The 22,383-nt window shown below is 35.2% G+C and overlaps 4 protein-coding genes across 8 annotated transcripts; 3 read left to right on the top strand and 1 right to left on the bottom strand.

Annotated features, from left to right (window-relative positions):
- The first annotated feature begins 202 nt into the window (after nt 1-202).
- Nucleotides 203-4,142, top strand: LOC147276368 (uncharacterized). Of its 2 annotated transcripts, none has more exons than XM_086254111.1 (13): nt 203-531; nt 629-695; nt 836-942; nt 1,044-1,112; nt 1,202-1,256; nt 1,479-1,526; nt 1,625-1,779; nt 1,994-2,232; nt 2,544-2,634; nt 2,925-3,053; nt 3,155-3,308; nt 3,567-3,661; nt 3,751-4,142. In XM_086254111.1, the coding sequence occupies exons 1-13, from the start codon at nt 301-303 to the stop codon at nt 3,934-3,936; spliced, it is 1,626 nt and encodes a 541-aa protein (XP_086110237.1). In that variant the 5' UTR covers nt 203-300; the 3' UTR covers nt 3,937-4,142. The 2 variants fall into 2 exon arrangements, with proteins under 2 accessions (XP_086110237.1, XP_086110236.1); XM_086254110.1 differs by having other exon boundaries at nt 3,748-4,142.
- Nucleotides 4,143-4,953: 811 nt separating this feature from the next.
- On the top strand, nt 4,954-10,278 carry VAB2 (ATPase, V1 complex, subunit B protein). 2 transcript variants are annotated; one of them, XM_086253468.1, is made up of 15 exons: nt 4,954-5,062; nt 5,756-5,820; nt 6,058-6,113; nt 6,222-6,320; nt 6,532-6,591; nt 6,717-6,828; nt 6,909-7,123; nt 7,768-7,896; nt 8,028-8,165; nt 8,396-8,546; nt 8,643-8,725; nt 9,176-9,223; nt 9,371-9,424; nt 9,515-9,598; nt 9,707-10,278. In XM_086253468.1, exons 2-15 carry the CDS (start codon nt 5,763-5,765, stop codon nt 9,890-9,892), a joined length of 1,473 nt encoding a protein of 490 aa, XP_086109594.1. In that variant the 5' UTR covers nt 4,954-5,062; nt 5,756-5,762; the 3' UTR covers nt 9,893-10,278. The 2 variants fall into 2 exon arrangements, with proteins under 2 accessions (XP_086109594.1, XP_086109593.1); XM_086253467.1 differs by having other exon boundaries at nt 4,959-5,083.
- A 666-nt stretch (nt 10,279-10,944) lies between these two features.
- LOC147276366 (Sept9 (DUF616)) lies at nt 10,945-14,848 on the bottom strand. 2 transcript variants are annotated; one of them, XM_086254543.1, is made up of 8 exons: nt 14,713-14,848; nt 14,326-14,432; nt 13,920-14,096; nt 13,241-13,321; nt 12,954-13,153; nt 12,203-12,618; nt 11,920-12,104; nt 10,945-11,742 (listed from the first exon to the last, which is right to left on the bottom strand). In XM_086254543.1, the coding sequence occupies exons 2-8, from the start codon at nt 14,405-14,407 to the stop codon at nt 11,321-11,323; spliced, it is 1,563 nt and encodes a 520-aa protein (XP_086110669.1). In that variant the 5' UTR covers nt 14,408-14,432; nt 14,713-14,848; the 3' UTR covers nt 10,945-11,320. The 2 variants fall into 2 exon arrangements, with proteins under 2 accessions (XP_086110669.1, XP_086110670.1); XM_086254544.1 differs by having other exon boundaries at nt 14,646-14,831.
- Nucleotides 14,849-15,007: 159 nt separating this feature from the next.
- On the top strand, nt 15,008-17,728 carry LOC147276365 (DNAJ heat shock N-terminal domain-containing protein). 2 transcript variants are annotated; one of them, XM_086254576.1, is made up of 4 exons: nt 15,008-15,187; nt 16,042-16,721; nt 16,817-16,999; nt 17,478-17,728. In XM_086254576.1, exons 2-4 carry the CDS (start codon nt 16,050-16,052, stop codon nt 17,496-17,498), a joined length of 876 nt encoding a protein of 291 aa, XP_086110702.1. In that variant the 5' UTR covers nt 15,008-15,187; nt 16,042-16,049; the 3' UTR covers nt 17,499-17,728. The 2 variants fall into 2 exon arrangements, with proteins under 2 accessions (XP_086110702.1, XP_086110703.1); XM_086254577.1 differs by lacking the exon at nt 17,478-17,728 and having other exon boundaries at nt 16,801-16,989.
- The last annotated feature ends 4,655 nt before the right edge of the window (nt 17,729-22,383 follow it).

Raw genomic sequence — 22,383 nt, 5'->3', positions numbered from 1 at the left:
AAATAAATGAACTAAATCTGTAATTATCTCTAAGTAAATAATTCATAAATAACATATTTAGCTTTTAATACCCTATAATATTATTATTCTTCTTATTTTTACTGCCTTGTGGGTCCTATCCAACTTGGCGGGCCTTGGTACCACACATCCTTCCTGGATAACCGTCGATGAACTCCGCACACCCCACTAGCCATAGACGTCACTTGCCAGCAACATCCCCAGAAAAAAAAAAAAAAAAAAAATGTTGATTGCTTCCTGAAAGCTGGGAGCTCAATAACTGCTGAAGTGAAGCGGGAAACGATGTCGTTGGCTTGTTGGAGATTCACTCAGACACTCCCACCAACCACACCGTGTTTCTCTCGCAGATGCCGAAGTGGGTTTCGTTGCAGAGCTTCTGCTCTGCAAGACCATGCACGCCATGGTAGTGTCAATGGAGGAGAGCCAGAGCCAGACAAGAAGAAGAAGAAGAAGGTGGTCGTTGTTGGCTCTGGCTGGGCTGGCCTTGGCGCTGCTCATCACCTCTGCAACCAGGTCTTCTCTCTCTCTCTCTCTCTCTCTCTCTCTCTATCTTCTTGACGAAATCTGTCTCTTTTTGCTTAATCTTTAAATGGGTGAACTCCTTTTTCAGGGTTTTGATGTCACGGTCCTTGAAAGTGGTAATGACTTTGGTGGACTTGACGAAGTTGGTATCCGTGGTAATAAAGCAATGTCTTTTTTGGATTTTGGAAATTGGGTTTGCTGATTATGTTATTTTTTAATCATATCTGGTTTACTAAAACTGGTTTTACAAAACCCATTTGATGGTTTCTAGCATTTAATTCTGCTTTGTTTGTAGGTTATTGGTATCCCAACAAGAATATTTTTAGCCTTGTTGATGAGCTGGACATCAAACCCTTCACTAACTGGACAAAATTTGCACAATATTCAGCGGAGGGATTGGAGGTAATCAGTTCTTGTTCTCAGTGTCAGTTCTTGTTAACAATCTCATTGAGATTGAACTAGAGGCTTTCGAATGTGTTAACGGAGATAGGAACATTCTGCAGGTTGAATTTCCAGTATTTCAAGACCTTCCTCAATTGCCAACTCCATTGGGGACCTTATACTATACACAGGTATGATTTGCTTGTACCCTTATGTCTCATTTCTTATTCCAGTGAAAAAGTTAAGTCCCTTGTGTTAATGTAAATTACATTGTTTGCAGTTCATTCAGCTGCCTTTGGTTGATAGATTAACTTCACTTCCTTTAACAGCTGCAGGTAAAATCGTCTCTACTAAAATATGAAGTTTAGATTTTTTTTATACTTAATGAGCTTGTAGGAAATCTTAGTGAATTCTGTCGATCAATTATTCCCATTGTTTCTTTGTTTGTAAAATCAAAAATAGATCGCGCAGACAATTGCATGTAGTGGATGTTGGAAAAAATTGGCATTCCATCACATTCTTGCAATTCTCAACTCATATGTGCCTTTTCTTTGCAGTAATTGACTTTGATAACACAGATGCAGCCTGGAGAAAATATGATTCAAGTAAGGATCTCTATCATGAGTTCCAGCATTTGATGATTATTTATCACATATACTAAATTAACTCAAAGATAAGTCTTATTAAGAGGTTTAACTGGTAGTTACTGCAAGGGAACTTTTTAAGCAATTTGGCTGTTCAGAAAGGCTTTATCAGAATGTCTTTGCACCATTGCTTCAAGTGGGTCTGTTTGCTCCAGCAGAACAATGTAGTGCTGCAGCGACTCTGGGCTTGCTATACTACATCCTTGCTCACCAGGTTTGATTGGTTGAGTTACTTTTCTAGAGTAAGAGGGAGTTTTGCACAAGTATTCATAACCCATTTAGAAAGTTCAACCATATATTATATGAGCTGAGGCTGACTAGAAGCCATAACTTTAGAAGTCTATTCATTTGTCATTGTTCAGCAATATCTTTGTTTCTGTCGTTTATCCTTGTCAAATTATAATTATATTCTTTGTTGATGGATATAGAAAGATTTCGATCTAGTATGGTGTCGTGCAACAACTAGAGAAAAGATTTTCAAGCCATGGATGGAGTGTCTTACGACTAAAGGGTGCAAATTCGAGAAGGGTATAAGAGTAACAGATTTCTTGGTCAATGAGGAAACAGGTTGTATTTCAGAGGTAGTTTGCGACAGAGAAACGTATAATGCTGATGCAGTTGTCTTAGCTGTTGGAATCTCCACACTTCAAAAACTCATTGAAGATAGGTATGTATTTTGCTTCTGAATTTCAGAATGTTAAATTTATTTTCTCTTCTATCCAATGCTTATTTGAACTGTATTCTTTCAATTGAAAGGAATTAGTATTGCACTACAATTAGGGTTGATAAATAATGTTACAATTAGAGTTAAACTAGATTCATTCTGACTATCATCCACACTATCATCCACATAACAGCCTAGATAATAATTTTGTTCTGATAGATTCCTGTTTAAAACAGCGAAAGTGCATGTTAGAGCTTCAATTAACCCTATTCCTGCTATTCTCCCTTAATTGGCAGTACTTGAGTTCTGTATAGTGCAGTGTTGTGTTCAAGGGAGGAGTTTCTCAAGGTCTTGAACTTGGCTAGCATTGATGTACTCTCTGTTAAGCTCTGGCTCAATAGGAGGGTGAGTGCAGAGGAAGTCCAATTTTAAATCACGTTCTTGTCTAAATTGCTTCTTCTGCATTTATTTAATTTTTCTTCTTATAATAGGCTAAAAATTTTGTGAGCTAACCCAAACTCAGCCTGTTGCTCATTTCTGAGCTTTGATTTCTCCTATGTTTTAGTTTAAATATAGAATCTAGTATCTACCTGATAGTTCTCTATAAAACAAGCATCTTATTTTATATAAAGGGTATTTTTCCAGTCATGATTGGACAGAGCTGATTCTTTGTTGTAAACTCCACACATAACCAGGTTAACATTCCAAATGCATGCAATGCTTGCTCTGGATTTGATGATTCATTTGGGTGGGCTTTCTTTGATTTGAATGCAATTCATGATGACAACAAAGATAGTTCAGTAACAGTGTTACAAGCTGATTTTGTGAGTATCAATATTCCTCTTTTCTGATTTTGTGATTATTCACACAATTCAGTTCAGAAGTAAAATCTATATTTTTTCTATCCCAAATATCTCTTAACCAGTATCGTGCGAATGAGTTGTTGCCACTGAAGGATGAGCAAATAGTTGCCAAGGTGATGTCTTACCTGTCAAAGTGCATCAAGGACTTCGAGAATGCTACCGTGACAAATACAGAGATTGACAGATTTCCAAAATCCTTGACTCACTTCTTTCCTGGTATTTAAGAGTTCTTATGGCATGCTCACATTCCTGTTGTCAGAAGGACTCAAAAGAAATAATCTTATTATTTATAAGTGAATTGCAATAGAGTCTACTTTTTGCAAACTATATGAGAATTCAATTGGAAAAATTAAAGATATTTAGATGATTATTCGAATTGGAGCGAATTGCAGCTATTTTTTGTTCAGAACATCATTTTTGTCATGATCATTGAGATGCATTTTTTTTTCTGTTGTCGATCTCCTCTCTTAATAGGTTCATACAAGCACATGATGCGCGGGTCTACATCTTTTCCAAACTTGTTCATGGCCGGAGACTGGATTATAACCCGACACGGATCATGGTCACAGGTTAGATTCAAACAAACATGATTCTTATCTTCATGGATTAAGTTAATTTAGACAAACTGAAGATCTGCTCTGCTGAATTTGCTTAGCAGGAGAAATCTTATGTCACTGGTCTTGAAGCTGCCAACCTCTTAGTAGATCATCTTGAAGAAGGAAGCTTTGCTAAAATAATACCTGTGGAGGAAGATGAACCTCACATTGAAGCACTTCGTAGCCTGAACAGAAGCTTTAATGAGATCAGAGCCCAATTTCCATTGTCTAGTTATTTCCTCCAATGAACTTGTCTGTTTGATTATTTGCTGCATTTTAGCCCATGTATCTTTTCTTACTATTAAATAAAGAAATCTTATCCAATTCTTAATATTGGACCTTGTCACTTAATGACTCAAGTTTTGAATTGATTGTTCAATTCAGACTCTCACATGAATATTATGAGATGGAGAGTTTGTATATAACTAATAAGACGATTGTTGTTTTCTCCTTATTACATGTCTTTTCTTTTATTATATTTCTTCTACATTATAGTCTTAATCTTATGATTAAAACGGTTTATATTCTATATCACCTTTTAAAGATAATCTTTATTAAAAAAAAAAAGGTAAAATTTTTTTAATTATCTAATTATTATTAAATAAATAAACTGTTTAATTTGTTGTAAAGATAATCTTGTGATTTAAAAAAAAGTAGTTTGAATTATGAAACCATATTAGGGAAGAATAAATAGTAAAAGAAAAAAGACATGACGAGAAGTATAAAAGAAAAGACAACCAGCATTCTTAATAAAACCTTAATCATGCCTATGGATGCTATCATCAGATTATAATTTCGATCCTCGGATCCACTTACATGTCTACTCTAAACCCTTGTCATTTATAAACTTTTTTATTTTTATTTTTATTTTTTAATTTTCAACTCTCGTGATCTTGTACATGCATTGCATGCGACAAATAATTATATATATTCAACTACCTATCCAAATTCTGAAGCTGCAGTGGACCCCAACCAGCTGTCCAATCGACTTGTTCCCATTTCCACCAATCGCAACAAGTGAACAGGCCTCACTACTCTATACGCATCACCACTGAAAAGTCGATGGACTTTCCTGACAGTCCAACCAGATGCCTCCACGTCACCACTAATTCTTTTTTATTGGACATTTATACTGCACAGAAGTGTACTCTACAGTTTTTGTTGTCTTCCACATTATTACCATTATTATCACTTACCAAAAAAGAAAAATATACCGTTAAATAATTTCATTGTTATTATTATTACATTATTTTTGTGACAAAATTATTAATCAATTTATTTTTGTAGTCCATCAGATCTCAGTCATTTTAATTCGTCCTCTTTGCTCGTCTCTCTCTTCCGCTTCGCTTCGCTCCGCTGCAAATCGAAAAGAAGGTGCGCTTTTCAGATCCACACGTAATTCTCAGCCACTTGATCGTAAATTCTTCGATTCAATTTGATTGTGACTGTCTGATTATCAATTCGAAAGTGCTCGATCGCACCTGATTGAAGTTCGTGTTCATTCAATCTTTGTCATTGATCCAAAGTTGGTTGTTTTCTCTTTTATTTCTAAATTGAATTCAATTTTAGCGAAGTGTTGCAATCAGCAATGGACTTTGCTTTTGTTTCGTTGTTGATTTCCTAAAATTTTGATATTTCGAGCAAATTTTGAAGCTTGTTGTTGGTTGCTGAGAATGAAGGAAAATAAGAAGATGGCCGAAATTTGAATTATTAGAATTATTGTCATTTTGGTTCCACTTAACGGAGACTATTTTCAGTAATTAGACAACTGTTTTCCATTTTTTCTAATGTTAATCGGAGCGAATACTTTGAAAAGTTTGAATTTTGGACGATTTACTATATCCATTGATTTGTGAAATTCATATGAAGTTAGTTTTAATTGAGCATAATTTTATTGCTATGAAGCCTAGGATCTAAATCTTCACTCACTTGATTGGACTAATTTGATATTTACCTTAAGGAAGTGATGTTGATTGTCATCTTATAAATTTGGTTTCAGAATTTGCTGTTTCTTTGGATTGCATCTGCTGGTTCTTATTAATAAGTGTTCATTTTTGTTCTGTGAAGCTTGTAAATGGCTGTCTCACAAAACAATCAAGATATGGAGGAGGGAACGCTAGAGGTCGGCATCGGTAAGTCTGGACTGGTTTACTTACTGTGTATTTTTATGCATGAGGGTGAACTCATTTGGTCATTAATAGTGGGGATTCGATTTTGGGTCATCAGTCGTAATGGAAACTTCTATGAATCAATGTTGAACTCGTCAAATTTGTTCGGCTAAAAAGTGTTAACATGGCCTCGAGTTTATTATAGATTGGTACATAAATGGTGTCAAATTTGACCTTTTTTTCCCTGCCTTGGCTTTACAGATTACAGAACCGTTTCTGGTGTGGCTGGACCTCTGGTTATCCTTGAAAAAGTTAAGGTGGGTGATTCCTCTCTCTTTCTCTCTCTCTTAGAATAAGCTTTCTCAGTGAGGACCTTTCTCCTTCTCAAAACCCAATAACTAATACATTTTTTTAAACTGTGTCAGGGACCTAAGTTTCAGGAGATTGTTAATATTCGTTTGGGAGACGGAACAACTCGACGTGGTCAAGTCTTAGAAGTTGATGGAGAGAAAGCTATTGTGCAGGTGACTTCTGTTTAGCATTGTTTATTTAGTTTCTCACGATTGTGTCCCTTATTATACATTCTTGCATATTTTATGAACTTTCAGTCTTTTGTACATTTTGAAACTTTTAATAATTTTGCCTTAACATATACTGGATGATAGCATCATTAGCTTTTCTTGAATTTGCTTATTATCTCTACGGTTTACATAACCAGTGTCTTCTGCTGCCCAGGTTTTTGAAGGAACATCTGGAATTGACAACAAGTATACCACTGTGCAATTTACAGGAGAGGTATTAAACCTTTATTCATATTCTTCCTTATTGTATTGTCAAAATAAGATTAATAAATAGTTTCTGACATGAATTCAGAGAACCAATCATGCTATTTTGACCCTCCCCCTTACCGTGTTTTGCAGGTGTTGAAAACTCCAGTCTCACTGGACATGCTTGGGCGCATCTTTAATGGTTCTGGGACACCCATTGATAATGGACCCCCTATTTTGCCCGAGGCTTACCTAGACATATCTGGTGAGTTATTGGATTTGACTATAACAAGAATTGTTCTAATTTACTGTATTTAACATGTCTGTCAATCAATATGTCTCCAGGGAGTTCTATCAATCCTAGTGAGAGAACATATCCTGAAGAGATGATACAGACAGGAATTTCTACAATTGATGTTATGAATTCCATTGCTAGAGGACAAAAAATCCCACTTTTTTCTGCTGCTGGTCTTCCTCATAATGAAATAGCTGCTCAGATATGTCGCCAGGCCGGTTTGGTCAAGCGGTTGGAGAAATCTGACAATCTTCTTGAAGCCGGGGTATACTTTTTCACTAATATTTGTTGGCCAGTAGAGATTACATGTTAGAAATTCTTGCCGGGTTAGATAACTGCTAGTAATAGGACAGTCATAGCAGCCCCATATGTCAGGAATGCTTAAATGCATGCAGTACATTAATTTGCATATGAAGCCAAAATGTCCAGGCAACACATTTCTGACTTAAAAATGAAATTCATTTGGTCATTTGATAAGACAGTAATGTTAACTGATACTAGTAGATTGGAATTCCTAGTTACATGAATAAGTACCAGACAAGATAAATCAGGTTCTAAATTCTAAATTCTAAATTAGGTGGTGCTTGGGTGGAAATTCTAAATTAGGTCTCTTGATATTTAGTTGGAAATTCTAAATACTTTTTTAAGTATCTCATATCTAATTTCATATTTTCTTGTAGACATTTATTATTAAGATAGTAATTGCAAACAAAACAAAACAATACTGAGAAAATTAGAGTAATACAGATTTAGCTCAAACAAATTGAAATGACTCATTTTGACTAGAGTTTCAGCTGCTTCAATAAAAGTTGTCTCTTATGTTATTGCTCATTATCAAAACCACCCTGTGTTCTTTTTGCCTTTGAAATTAATGGACTATTTGTACATGGATTGGTGCTTGGTTTACAGGATGTGGAAGACGACAACTTTGCCATTGTGTTTGCAGCTATGGGTGTAAATATGGAGACTGCACAGTTCTTCAAACGTGATTTTGAGGAAAATGGTTCAATGGAGAGGGTGACCCTTTTTCTGAATCTGGTATATTTGAAATGAACATATGAAGCCTTTTCTGATATATTTAAGATTTTTTTAGTTAATTGAGATTGTTCTCATATTTTGTGTGTATGCTTTTGTGCCTAAAATATGTTTTCTGCCATATTCTTCTACAGGCAAACGACCCTACAATTGAACGTATTATTACTCCTCGTATTGCTCTTACTACGGCAGAATATTTGGCATACGAATGTGGGAAGCATGTCCTTGTCATACTTACAGATATGAGTTCTTATGCTGATGCTCTTCGTGAGGTAATGTGAAAACCTTTCAACTGTCATTGTACCTTAATTCAGTTTTTGAAAATGGTAAAATGCATGAATTCATACATTGCATGCCTCATGTTCATCTTCTTTCTGGTTCTGATTACTCAAAGATATCTAAGATATGTGCAGAAGCTTTTTGGGACTTCCAATTTTTATTTTTTTTTGGTCAAGGGACTTCCAATCTTAATTGTTGTAAAACAAACTACTGATTGTTGCAGGTATCTGCTGCTCGAGAGGAAGTGCCCGGAAGGCGTGGATATCCTGGGTACATGTATACTGATTTGGCACAAATCTATGAGCGTGCTGGACGTATTGAAGGGCGAAAAGGCTCCATTACACAAATTCCAATTTTAACTATGCCAAATGATGGTAATGCATTGCCATTACACATTGACCACTTCATATATCATGCATTCTTACTAGAGTGAATGCATTGCCTGAGCTTTTATATCTTTATCTGACCAGATATTACACACCCCACTCCGGATCTTACGGGATATATTACCGAGGGACAAATATACGTTGACAGGCAGCTCCAAAACAGACAGGTCACTACAAATTTTAGCATGTTTCATTACATCATTCAGTGTTCTGGTGTAAGGATAGGATATATTACATCATTCAAATGTGATACACAATACAACATGCACCATGGTTTTTTTCAAGGAAGTTACCATGGTTATGTCATTTTTGTCACCAAAATGTATTGTACCTTCCCTATCTTCCCATAGCCTTGGTGTATTTTCTGAAGTGACTGGGATTTGAAGTTGTCTAGGCAAGGTTTCATTTGTTGAAATTGTTGATCACTATATCAGTCCATAATACATAAAAATTCTCTCTTGTTTAGCTTGATACCAAATAAAGGAAATTTTTGTGCATTTAGAAAATTGGGTTTTCTATCTTTGAACAACTGGCAGATAAGCCTAGGAATGGTAACAATCAGCTATGCGGAGATTATACATGGTTTGAAACTAAACATCGTCTCTTTGTAACTGCAGATATACCCACCAATCAATGTCCTCCCATCGCTATCTCGTCTGATGAAGGTAATGATACTTTGATTTGTTTAAACTCAGTATAGGGGGAAGATTCACATCTTTCTACAAATATGTTTCTCTTCAAGGAAAAAAGAAAAAAATCCTTACTACAGAAATGGGGCTTCCACTAAATAATGTAGTTGGTTATAATTGCAGAGTGCTATTGGTGAAGGGATGACTCGCAGGGATCATTCTGATGTATCTAACCAGGTTTGTTTGGGTTTCTAAGGTAGTATATTTTTAAGTCTGTCTTCACTTAACACTCTCTAATCTTCCTTTTATTCATTGTTTAACTTTCAGCTGTATGCAAATTATGCAATTGGGAAGGATGTCCAGGCAATGAAAGCTGTGGTTGGAGAAGAAGCACTTTCTTCTGAGGACCTGGTCTCTTACCTCTCTGTTCTCCTATTAAGAGCATTTTGTTTATTATGGAGTAATCAGCCTGTGGAAGAAAATTGATGAGTTTTTGATTTTCTTTTGAATGAAACACAGCTATATCTGGAGTTCTTGGACAAATTTGAGAAGAAGTTTGTGAGCCAAGGAGCCTATGACACCCGCAATATCTTCCAGTCGCTTGATTTGGCATGGACATTGCTGCGCATTTTCCCTCGTGAGCTTCTCCACCGTATACCTGCAAAGACCCTTGACCTGTTCTACAGCCGAGATGCAGCTAATTGATGGAGTCCATTTATCCTGTTCTTCAAAGTTCTTCAGCCTAACTAGCTATCAATGAGCTCTGCAATTTGTTTATTGATTTTCTGCCTAAGTTGCACCTCTTCTATCCCGGCACATATAATAAAGGCTGTGCTCTGTTTGAGTCCCTAAAAGGTCTTGGCTAGTCCAAATATTGTTGCAATGAGGACATTTAGATGTTGTAGTTTCTGTATTTTCGTTTCTCATTTGTTAGTTTGTCACCCAGTTGTTGTGGTTGGTTATGCTTCAAGAACAGTCGGGCCATCTAGGATCTTAAAAGCCCCTGCAGTATATATTTGCTTGTTTTAAGACCTTGTTTGTTTTGTAATCTGGCATTTTTGGTTTTATTTATCTTATCTTATTTTCAGACAGTTATGCACCAATGATGTCCGTCTTGTTTTGTATTTTGACATGCGAACATGATCGAATACATTTGAGAGTTTATTGTTGAAGTTATAATTTGAAATAAAATGAGTATATTATTGGTAACATTAAATCACTTTTACGATCACACCAAATTAATACAAGGTTTGTGGTCCCCCACAAGAAGAATAGTCAAGTCATCCTTGAAATTAGACTGATCCAGATTCTTATTCTGTGAAAGTTTTGCCAAGTTACTATGGGATTCAGGAATTATTTTGGTAGATTTTCTTTTGCATTACCAAATTATAAAATCTACAATTTGAATAAGAAATGGTGCGTCCAATACTCATAATTTTAGCCAAACCAACGCATATGTACAGCAGCTTCAAGGTTGAATAGGCAAGACAGAGTTAAAACAAAAGGAAAAGGCAAAAAATTGTAAGACATGAGAAACTTCGTCATGAATAAAAACTAAATCACTGATTCATTTGGCAGCATCTTCAATACAAGGTCATCAATCACATGATCTTTCTGTGAGAGAAGTATCTTTCAAGGTCGTAGCTCTGAGATAGAGAATGCAGTGACTTGAAATTAATTTTTCAAAATCGATTTCTTTTCGTAAATACTAAAATCTGTACACAACAATAAACAGACTCACTTCGGATACACAACAATAAATCAATCTTGCATTTTCTTTTTCTCATACTGATTACTGAATAAAGACAATACATATATTATTCCAATATTTATTTCATTCTCTCTTTTTGCCATAGAAACAGAATCAGATGCTAAACAAATTTATCTAAATTAGTACACATTTTGCTTCCAGTTTCGGTTTTGGGGACATTGAAAAGGTTGCTGTCAAATCCTTGTTGATCATCTCTTTAATGTCCCAAAAATTTAAAAGACCAACACCTCTATTCTTCTTCTTCCTCTTCTTTTTATATACCGTGTGAACCTCTTCTGGGATGAATGAGATAAAAAAAATGGAACCATGAAAAATTCCTCCTGAAAAGTTCAGAAGAATGACCAGATGGATCCCATTGAACCTCAGCCAGCTTTTGATGTTCTTGCTACAGGGGGGAGGACAACCGAATCAAGATTCGCAGGATAAGGAGTCCACAAGCCTAAGCCTCCCCTACTCTCTATCAAATTGCCATTATGTGCATTAGCTTGGTCCCAATCTTTACCCTTATTTGAAATTGTTCCGTTCCCCTTAAGCTGATCCCAACTTGTTACCCACTCTATACGAGAAGAATGCTCCCTTATGTGTGGATGCAACACAAAAATTGAATTGTACTCACAATTTGGAAACATAAAGAACCTAAACGAATCCCCTAATCTGTACAAAACATAACCAAAACTCAGTTGGTCTCTTGGCGTGAAGAGGTTGACCTCATTAAACCACAAGCAGCTAAATAAATTACTCATTGCAGTATGTTCTCGTATGATAATGGCTCCTTCTGGCACATCTGCATTTAATAACTTTCCATCAATACTATAAAATAAAAGGAGTGTTATAGTATATATTTCACATAACCTTAGGCATTAACCTTGTTGCCATATGCCTGTAACTTACTGGGGGAAAAGAAACAAATAAACAAAACCAACAAATTCATAACTCAAAATTATACTGTCTTCCTTCTTACCACTAATGGTTTTCTTCTCTGGACTCCATGACTCCATGCCCTCATAACGGTAAATTTTCATGTGTAGATCAATAAGAGGTCGAGCATATCGCTTCCTCCGTTTGTTTGCATCAGCCTCCTCGTATATACTACGATGATGCTTGTGCTGAGAAATGGCAAATGTGTGCTTCCCACGCCATAAATATCTGCAAAACAAATTTAGTTCCCTTGATTATAGCTCTATATATGTGTGTTGTACACACTCACATGCATGTATATGTAAAAGATAAAGTCAATTTGATACCTTTCTAGAATTAGCAATGGATCAACTATAAGCTCCATTTTTCCATCAATCCAAATGCTGTACTGTGCCTTAGGGAACAAGCGGTGGGTTAATATCTTGGGAACCTTCCCATTCCTTCTTGGCTCATCATAAGGCGGATGCTTCAGCAAAACAAGACGCCATATACCAACCCATTTTCCCCCATCATTATCCTCTCTAACAGTGACATTTTCCTTTATAAATTTAAGAGATGTCTCATCCACCGCCATGAGAAAACAGAAGAGCTTCTTAGAACGAAGACTTAAATTTGAAGGTTGATGGGGTACATCATAACCATCAAAAATGCCTGATGCAACCACAAATCTACATTTCTTGGCATATTTGACATCTGCAGGACCCATTTCAGCACCACCATTTCGAATAAAACCACAGTGCACCTGAAAGATAGAACACAGAATAAACACTAACCAGCTCATTAAAATTAATGAAGAGAAGTTAAGTAACACCCCAAGAAAAGAAAAAAATTTCAGTTTTCAATAAATAGGAAAGGGGAAGACTAGATTAAGTTGACAAGTTTCCCAATGTCCCTATTATCCATTTTAAAAATACTCTAAAAGATGATTTAAAGTTTAGATAATAAGAGCATGCTATGGTAGTTGAGAACCTATTATTCTTTTACTCTTAACATCAGAACAAGATATTAAAGCACATGCTTTTATCAAAAATGAATAAAGAAGTAAAGCTAGCACAATATTGAAGTATTTCCTTCTACCTTCATGTTTGATTTTAGTCTAAAAGTCTCCTCTCTCTGTGACCAGCTTTGATGCCCTCCAAATAGTGGGGATGATTGAATTCCGTCATGCAAAATCTCATCCTCCATAACATAGGTTAAGTTTTTGACAATTTTATCAGGAGTTCTTCCCTTTGGAATAACTATCTTATCAGGGTCATTGACAACGGGAATTGGACAACCTATTTGATATGAGCAGATTCAATATCATTTAAGAAAACCAAAAAGTGATTGATAATTCAATGAAACAAATGTTTTGATGATCTTACGGTGTTGGTTTTGTTGTGCTTTTTGAACAAATCCCATAGTGTCTAATATGGAGAATACCTTGCTATCTTTGTTACAAATAGCTGCAAGTCAAGCAGAAAACCGTGATATTATTTCAAACCACTGGGAACACATATATCTGTTTCGGGGGTGAAATTAAATAACAGAACCTTTCACCAAGCACTGTAGTAATGACTAACATAAAAAAATTTGAAATATTTTCAAAATTGGTTCATGTATTTCTAGCCAAATCCCTAGCTCTTACAGGCTTTCAATCGGTTCCCTGAATTTGAAATGGTCACCCTGACTCTTATTATTAAGTTTCAGTTGAAAAAATAAAATCATAGTAAATACATTAGACATCTAGCTTTGTCATCTATGCTCTGCAAAGAATGCCTAAATATACACCATTTGGTTTCATTAAGACATGTATGAATACAAAAGACAATGACTTTGAAGAAAGACTTTTCAGTTTTGGGAGCAAAGGTGCACCAATCAACTAAGCCTAATTCAAGTATTGGGCTTTGGGGCTGAGCAAACAACACCAAAAGCAAAATGTAAAAATCCATTTGTATGACTATTCTTCCATTTATATATTGGAATACCGAAGAAGCATAAACTCAAAAAAGGGCCCAAAGAACTTAATGCATAGTTCCATCAAATAAAATTTAAGAAAGATACCTGATAGGAATGAGATGGAAGACTGGCAGGACCAAACATGAAACAACGATGCGAGGAGAATAAGTAGCATCCACAAGATGCCACCTACAAGAACCAATCGAATAAAGCCCTTTTTCCAAACAATCTTTATGGGATAATCCTGGGGTAACCTTCCCGGAAAAACTCCCCCTTCAACATCTGTAGCATCAACACCACAAATTACTCACAGTTCTTGTGCCAAACCAAAATACCTACTTTGTTTTAATACAAAAACCAATGCTACACCCAAAACCCTTAAAAAGAACATAACAAGATAGTCTTTTTAATTTCTTCAACACTCAATATCTTCAGCTATGTAACATATGATACAATTTACAATCCATTATTAATACTACTAAGGAATGGCAAAAATGTAGGCTTTGCTTACCTTTAATATGTGGGTTCTGATTACTCCGTTCGCCTCTACGGTTTGTGCGAAAAGATACGAACCGTGGACTATCTTTATCCATAATCAACCACTAAAACTTCTCATCACTGCAGCACAATACAAACATACATTTATACAAAGTTCACAATAATAAGAACCACAATACAACTCTATTCCCATATGCACCACCATTGTATTATAACTTCCAGAAAAGCTCAAAACATGTACAAGCACAGAGATTTAAATTTCAATGAACATGTAGAAAAGAAACTGAGCGGCAAAGGGGGAAACAAATCGAATCCCAGATCTGAGTTACTCACCAAATTGAGCAAATTTATTGGCTGTATTTGAAAACGAGGAAATGGGTTTGTGAAAAGTGAGACTTACAGATCAGAGATGGTGTGTTGGGGCCTCTCTGCAGAGTTTGGAATTTGTGGATTTGTAAAGAACAAGGAGAAGCTCAGTGTGGCCTGGCCGGTAAATAAAACGTCCCCGACTGTTATAAACAGTTTCAGTTTTAGTGTCAAACGTTAATCACACATTTCACCCAAACTATATCTAATGTCCCAAATCTTGTAAGCATCTAATGACACGTGGGCGAGAACAACATCGTGCGGCTCCAGTGCACCCACTTTTTACTTTTTTGGTTTGTAAGCCTCTAAACCGACACCGTTGGGATTCTGTTCCCTTCCCTCTCAAGCAAAAGCTGTTGTGCTCGGCGTTCAACTCCCGCGACCCCATTCTCTCTCCTAAGCCGTTCTCTCCTTCAGAAAGTCCAGATTTTGGCGTAGGGTTTTGCGAAACAGTGGGAGTGAACGCTTCAAGCGTCAGAAAAACCGGATTTTGGTGGAGGCTTCTTCAGGTTAGGGTTTTTTTTTTTTTGCTTATTTGCTTATTCCAAGATTCTGCATTACTTGGGTTTTTTGAGGTTTTGATTTTGGGTTTTTAGGGTTTTGGTATTGGGTTTTTTAGGATTTGTTTTCTTTTAAGAATTTGGAGTTCATAGGCCTTGAAATTATTCGTTGAATGCTCAAAAACTATGAAAGAAATTTGAAGCTGCAAATTTTGTACTGATCGTTGGGTAAATTGTGTACGGTTGTTAAGCTGCAATTTCCTGTGCTAGATTGGTGGGGTTAAGGTGAGGTGCAATATGCTATGTTTTTTGCAACTTTTCTGTTTGGGTAATCCTATTAATGATAGTACATAAAATGATGAAAACCAAATTTGCCTTCGATTAATTTATTAAGCTCCAAAGGCAACAAACAGAGAATTATATATTTACTGATTGCTTACACTTTGTTGATGTTATTCGTACTATATGGTTGTTTTGTTGTGATGAATTTCTGTATTGGTATGTTTTCAAGCATTGCATGTTATTTGGGTTTTTCATACTTATTCCTTAGGTTTATAATTTGTAATGTTGTTTTGATTCGAATGGCCTAGTTTTGAAACCAACATAAGGTAATCTGTCTGATGCTGGAGCATCTACTAGGGTTTCCAAGATTTAGTATTTTGTAGTAAGCTAGGTTGTAATAGACAGTTTTTATGCATCATATTTTTTTTTTCTGAGAATTCAGATTCTAGAGTTTCTCTTGGTTTCCTTAATCCTTGAACTCATCTTGTGCAAATTTAAATTGGCAGTAATTTTTTTAATGAAGTTTTAGACATATTTACTGATTCCAATTTTTGTTTTTGACATAATCTTGAAATTTGTAGCATCAGATATGGATATCGATGTGGATCATTATAAGGTTCTTGGTTTACCGTCTGGCGAGGAAGGCGCTAAGCTTTCAGAGAAAGAGATTTCAAAAGCATACAGAGCAAAGGCTTTGGAGTTGCACCCTGACAAGAGGCCAGACGATCCCAATGCCCATGACAATTTTCAAAGGCTCAAGTCATCCTACGAGATACTCAAGGATGAAAAGGCCCGGAAATTGTTTGATGATTTATTAAGAATTAAGAGAGAGCATCAACGCCGCCATTTGGAACGTGACGCCAAGCGACAGAAAATGGTCTCTGATCTTGAAGCGAGAGAACGAGCTGCCTTTGCTCCAGACCCTGCTGCCAAAGAAAGAGAAGAAGAGGAGAGAATTGCTAGGAAGCTAAAAGAAGAGATTGCGAGAATACGTGCAATGCATGCAAATAAAGGGGCGGCAACTGCTTCAGTTCCAAAGAGAGAGACTGCGGGAGTTGGGAAGGAGAGTATGGGTGGTGCTAAGCTGGGGTTGGATAAGGAGAAGGTACTTAAAGTTTCGTGGGAAAAGGTTGGTGAAGGTTACACAGCAGAGAGGTTGAGAGACTTGTTCTCCAAGTTTGGTGAGGTGGAAGATGTTGTCATCAAGGATTCTAAGAAGAGAGGTTCGGCCCTTGTTGTGATGGCGACTAAAGATGCAGCTGTGAGTATGCTACGACTATCATGTTTATACTTTCTCAGTTTGACTTCTTTTTTCCTAATGCTGTAGTTATTTATCATAGGTGTTACTAATTGTAGGTTGCGGCAACCGGAACTGTGTCTGGTGATCTTTCTAACCCATTGCTGGTCTTACCTCTTCAACCAGTTTCAGCAACAGTGGCTCCAACGGCTCCGAAGTCTGATGAACCTGATCGGCTTAATAATTTGGTTGGGGCTGGCTACCTGTCATTTGAAGATGCTGTTTTGAAGAAACTCCAAAAGGTTTGACTTTGGTTCAACCATTCTTTGTTGCACCTTTTGTATGCAATTATCATGATGAGGCTTCGTAAATTTAAGTCGAGACTTCGTAAATTTAAGTCACTTGACAGTATAATGTGACATTAACACTTTGCGTACCTGAAAGCTTCAGTGGGGTCTTTTCTTAACTTATTATAGAATAAGTTGCCTCCATTTGTTTTATTGTGCTGTTACTGTTGTATTTTTGTATAATTGTTTCTTGTTTGATATTATAGTTTTATCAGCTTTGAAAGAATTTTGTAGTTTCTCTTTTTGAAGAAAAAAAGGGATTTGGTAGTTTAAGGTAATAAAGTTGTATGCTGGTCTTTAAATTTTATTAAAGACCAGTGGATATCAAATTTAAATTTTGATACTGGTCTCAATGAATGGCAAAACTGTTTCTATTTATTGTTCACTTTTAATTACATCAGTGCTGATTCTTTGTTTGGTTTTTCTACTGTAGGCTGCGCAGAAGCAAAAATAATTCAGAAGCATGAATCATGATGATCCCAAAAGCACTATAAGCAGGGGCGAAACATAGAAGGGACTAAGGGCCATGGCCCTGCAAACTTTTCAAAAAAAAAAAAATCAATATAAATTGTAGCATACCAAATGTGTTGTGCATGTCTGACATTTGATCTTTATGACTATGGGTAATACAATTTTTTTTTTTTTGTATTTAATTGATTAATCTTGCTATTGTTTTCTTGTTGAGAGTAGGTTATTTGAACCCAATTATTTTGTATCTTATTCTTGATCCAATTTTCTTTATGTAATTTTTTATCCACATTTACATTAGCAAAAAACTAGACCTCTTCAAATCCCAATTCTTAGTTAAAAACACTCTTTAACCTAAATACTAATGTAATACAATTAATTCATGAATAATTAAACATTAGTTAGAAAAAATAATTAAGTATACAATTAAGTCAAAAAAATCAATATTTAAGAACTGTACACAAAGGATCAAAGGCAATTGGTGATGGTGATTAGTATAACAAATGTGTAAATTGTAAAACTTAATATTCTAACAATAATTTGTCTGAACAATAATTATTTTTAACATGCCTATAATAAATAAACAATTGTAGATTTATAGACGATTTTACAAAATTCTTATGAATATATTTTTAAGTGGTGTCATTTATTTTTAAGTGTAGTGTCATCTGAAATTGGAAGAATATGTGATATCATTTATACTAATTATATAAAGATTTAAGATATGTATATTGTAACACAATTTAACAATTTTATATAGAAAATTATGATTAAATACCAAATCTCAATAATTTTTTGGTATAGCATGAAGACCATATAATATTTCAATTGAACTACCAAATTTAAATGTAGTTTTTTAGATTAGGTCCCAAATATGTTAGCCCCTTTTATTTGAGCCTTTTTCATTTGACATTTTTATCCTTTAGCCCACATATGATGAGTGTTAGTTAAAATTTATAAAGTTTTGACAAAATTGCCTTTGAGACTTTTATATTATCTTGAAAATTTGCTAATGTAGTCTCAACTTCACATTTAGTTGTGACTGTACGACATTCACAACTTCAAATTTAGTTGTGACTGAACGACAGTCACATCTAAGTTGTGACTTAATTGAATTTTTTTTAGATAAATTATACTACAATATAGTATAAATAGAGGTTAAAATAATACTTTTACTCAAAATAATATATAGTATAGTGGTGTGAGTTATCTCTTTCAATTTACCAAGACTTAACTGTGACTGTATTGATTTTTTTTAAAATACAATATAGTATAAATTAATGTAATATTTGTGATATAATATTTTTTTTATTTTTTTATTGTAGTGACATGTGATGTAATATTTATAAATTCTAATACCTTTTACTTTATTAATTTATTTGACTTTTCAACTAGTACCTAATCTAAAAGGCTATTTAATTTTGGTACCTAAACTAAAAAGTTATTGAAATTTAGTAGTTAAAATCAATGGACCTAATTTTATATTACTTAAATTGACTTTATACACTATTGAGGTAAATTGACAAATATTTTGAAATATTGGTTAGAATTAAAGAGTTATATTTTGGGCTTCCCAAATATAGAATCCTGTGTATTCATGTCTCTCCCCTTTTTTATAAGTTTTCATGATCTCTCTGTATACTCTTTTATCATCTCATTTTTGCCGTTCGAGTTCCATACCAGTTTGTATCCTTGTTGCTTCATTTTCTGAACATAGAAGCGCTTTTCAAATACCTTTTTGCCAGTTACAGGAGCAATATACTTTTTGCCAAAGCTGTGATCCATGGACCGCATGTAAAGAGAAATTTACAACCATGTGCTTTTGCAAGGATTTTAGCCTTTTGGGATTTGCATTTCTCTAACCAAAATCCATGCTTTTGTGAAAATGTAAAAAAAGGGAATCTTACATGCCTGGCTGATGTACTTTAATTTTTTGGGTATACAGGGAACTGGTGGGTAGTCTCTCAAGTCTTAAAGGTTGTGCAGCAGAACAAGTGTTACTTGGTGTTGTTAGCATTGATGTTTGTGTTATATATTAACATGTTACATTTTCAATGTTAGGACAATTATTTATGGTGGCCATTATAAATTGTACTGAGGGATACATTTAGAGCCTCTTTAACAGATATTAGTTACAAGTCTTGTGCAAAATTACAATCAATTAATGATTCACTTGGTTTTTCATTTATTTCACTGTTAATCCTCTGTTTCCGCATGCATTGTAAAGTAAGCATAGAGTATAGGGATCCCATGATGGCTTCATGATTTGACAGACATGGGAAAAAGTTCACAGTCTGACTGGGGACTAAAAAGCTTAGATGAGGAAGGTGAGGAAGGTTGGGGGGGGGTTGTGGGGTGTGGGAGGGTTTGTGGATTTTTTTAATTTTTTTTATGATTATTTTTATTCTTTAATAATTTTTTATAATCATTTTATTTTGTAACAATTTTTTATAATTACTTTTTAACTAAAAAAAATGTTTTTCCTCCTCAAAATTGATATTTTTGACTGAAAACTCTTGATTGAGTCAAACAAAAAGTTTAAAATATTTAATTACAACAAACTGAATGCGTCATATTCTCTGCAACAAAGGATATAGTTATAATATTTTTGCTAAAATTATCCATTTTTGTTGTTATGTTTGTTTATTACTATTTGTTTGGGCCATAAATTGGCATTTACCATGGCAAGATGATCGGAAAAGAGAATGAGTAAAATAGAGAAGCCGGCCTACATCTTTTAATTGAGTTTTCGGCAAGGGGCCTAGATGAGGAATAAAATCAAACACTTAGCGGGCGTTGTTGTCTTTGAACTAAGAAAGCTCAAAGGGGCTGTTATGGGGTCCCAAAATCAAAGTTTCAATAGAGAAAATATGTTTCTAGCATGATTGTGTTGTTAGGGGGATGTGAGCAAAAATGACTAAAGCATGAGCTGCTGCATAAAGAACATGTAGGTGGTTGGTTTGTTTGGCATAAATGAGATAATATGATGAGTTTTTATGGCTGAGTTTGTCTCAATATATCCAAGGCCAGCAAATAATATATATATATATTTGGTTAATCAAGTGGCTTTAGTGGAGAGATGGGCTTTGTTGTTGATTTGATGCAGTGATACCTGCGTGAAGTAAAGGAAAGAATGGCTGCAGTACGTGGTACTTCATGAATTGAGGAGAGAGGGAGGAATGGTTAACCTGGTAAGTGCCAAAGCCAATCGGAAAAGGCTACCCGTGTGTGTTGAATGCACATATATATATACATATATATATATGTGTATGTACAATGCAAAAGAAAGATGGCAGTAAAAGTGGTGTGGCCTTTTGTACTAATATATATATATTATATATATATATATACAAAGTAAAGTAGATATCATACATGTCTAGTTGGCCATATATATATTAGCTAGTATACACATGCAATTGAAAGAGATGGCAGTGAAAGAGATGGCAGTAAGTGGCGTTAATTGCATAAGTGTATGGGTATATATATATATGTGTATATATATATACATGCAATTGAAAACCTACAGTAAGTGGCATGGCCTAATATATATATATATCCATATATATATTATTTTATTAGATATTTGGCTTAAAAATAAATATATGTATATTTATATATGCCTAGCCAAATACATATTTTTAAAGACCAAAAAGTGGTTTTATTTTTAAGTGGGCCCAAATTATTTTTGAAAAAGAGACATGGAAGTTGGCCACCCAAAGCCTCTAAATATTCTGTCCAGCCTCATTCTTCTTGTTTTGTCCAGCCTTATTTTTCTTGTTTTGTCCGGCCTCCTTCTCCCTATTTTGTCGAGCCTCTCTCCTCTCTTTTTCTACTAAAATTTCTTCTAGGCTATCCAGGCTACTTCTACCCACAAAATATCCTATGATTAGCCTGGATTGTTTTTTTCCCATTATTTCTATCCACCCAATTACTCTATCATTTTTCACACCCAAATACCTTCTACATAGCCCGGGTAACTTTATTTCCCTATTTTTTATGATTTGATCACCCAATCTCTTTTCTTGATTATTTCGCCCAAATATCAACTATGTTGATCACCCAACCTTGTGAGCATGATGAAAGTGATCAATTAAAATCTACTCGGGCTACCTCGCCCTTGGTTTCAAAAGTGTTGTTCGTCCACTATAGGAGGCCGGGAGAAAATGCCTACAAGAGGCTGGGCGAAAATATTTTGTGAAGTAGCTTCAAAGGCCTAGAAGAGGCCGGATTTTGGCGATGGATCATGAAAGTGGCTCGACTTGTGTGGGTGAAAGGCCAAAATATTTTATTGAGTGGCTCAATCCATTATGTCGTATCAAATAAGAGAGTAATTCCGGCCTATTGAGAGGCCGGGTCATCTCTTTCTCATGTTTTTAAGATGAGTTGGCCCAACTAAATGCAATTTGCTAGGCCATGTATAATTTTAAGCAAAGAAGAATAATTTTGGCCTAGTTTGAGGCCAGGTTATGTATTTAAAATAACGAAATCGGTCCAATCGAAGATAAAAATGGGCTGGGCAGTTTTATTATTGGGTATAAAAACAAAAAGAGGTGGTTCCAGCCTAGTTTTGAGGCTGGGTCGTTTCATTTTATTTTAATTTTTTTAATTAAAGTTTGGGTCTCAGTATTTGGGCCGAATTTTTATTAAGCTTAAAACCTCAAAGAGTTTGATCGAGCCCGAAAGCTTCTTGATGAAATTTCTTAGCCAATAATGGCTCTGCCCAAGTCACATAAGGATTTCTCATCCACCAAGAAGTTCTACTTAAGCTAGAATTCCGTCCAAGTAAAGAGTTCAAATTTGGAAAGGATTCTCATTGACCATCAATGCTCAACATCACGTGATTATCAAAGAAGAATCCGGTCGAATCCTAA

This window comes from Dryas octopetala, chromosome 8 (assembly GCF_963921425.1).
Source record: "Dryas octopetala chromosome 8, drDryOcto1.1, whole genome shotgun sequence".
Lineage (NCBI taxonomy): Eukaryota > Viridiplantae > Streptophyta > Magnoliopsida > Rosales > Rosaceae > Dryas > Dryas octopetala.
The sequence above is the reverse complement of the archived record's forward strand: the minus strand, read 5'-3'. Positions and strand labels throughout refer to the sequence as shown.

What these genes read in the sequence shown, in the direction of transcription:
- LOC147276368 (XM_086254110.1), top strand. Translation starts at nt 301, where the DNA reads ATGTCGTTGGCTTGTTGGAGATTCACTCAGACACTCCCACCAACCACA. An exon ending in ACTACATCCTTGCTCACCAG is followed by an intron (nt 1,780 to 1,993) that starts GTTTGATTGGTT and finishes TGATGGATATAG; the next exon opens with AAAGATTTCGATCTAGTATG. An exon ending in AGCTCTGGCTCAATAGGAGG is followed by an intron (nt 2,635 to 2,924) that starts GTGAGTGCAGAG and finishes ACACATAACCAG; the next exon opens with GTTAACATTCCAAATGCATG.
- VAB2 (XM_086253468.1), top strand. Translation starts at nt 5,763, where the DNA reads ATGGCTGTCTCACAAAACAATCAAGATATGGAGGAGGGAACGCTAGAG. An exon ending in CTGTGCAATTTACAGGAGAG is followed by an intron (nt 6,592 to 6,716) that starts GTATTAAACCTT and finishes CGTGTTTTGCAG; the next exon opens with GTGTTGAAAACTCCAGTCTC. An exon ending in CGCTATCTCGTCTGATGAAG is followed by an intron (nt 9,224 to 9,370) that starts GTAATGATACTT and finishes TTATAATTGCAG; the next exon opens with AGTGCTATTGGTGAAGGGAT.
- LOC147276366 (XM_086254543.1), bottom strand. Translation starts at nt 14,407, where the DNA reads ATGGATAAAGATAGTCCACGGTTCGTATCTTTTCGCACAAACCGTAGA. An exon ending in CCATTGCTAATTCTAGAAAG is followed by an intron (nt 12,105 to 12,202) that starts GTATCAAATTGA and finishes TTTGTTTTGCAG; the next exon opens with ATATTTATGGCGTGGGAAGC. An exon ending in AGAGAAGAAAACCATTAGTG is followed by an intron (nt 11,743 to 11,919) that starts GTAAGAAGGAAG and finishes TATTAAATGCAG; the next exon opens with ATGTGCCAGAAGGAGCCATT.
- LOC147276365 (XM_086254576.1), top strand. Translation starts at nt 16,050, where the DNA reads ATGGATATCGATGTGGATCATTATAAGGTTCTTGGTTTACCGTCTGGC. An exon ending in TGGCGACTAAAGATGCAGCT is followed by an intron (nt 16,722 to 16,816) that starts GTGAGTATGCTA and finishes TACTAATTGTAG; the next exon opens with GTTGCGGCAACCGGAACTGT. An exon ending in TTTTGAAGAAACTCCAAAAG is followed by an intron (nt 17,000 to 17,477) that starts GTTTGACTTTGG and finishes TTTCTACTGTAG; the next exon opens with GCTGCGCAGAAGCAAAAATA.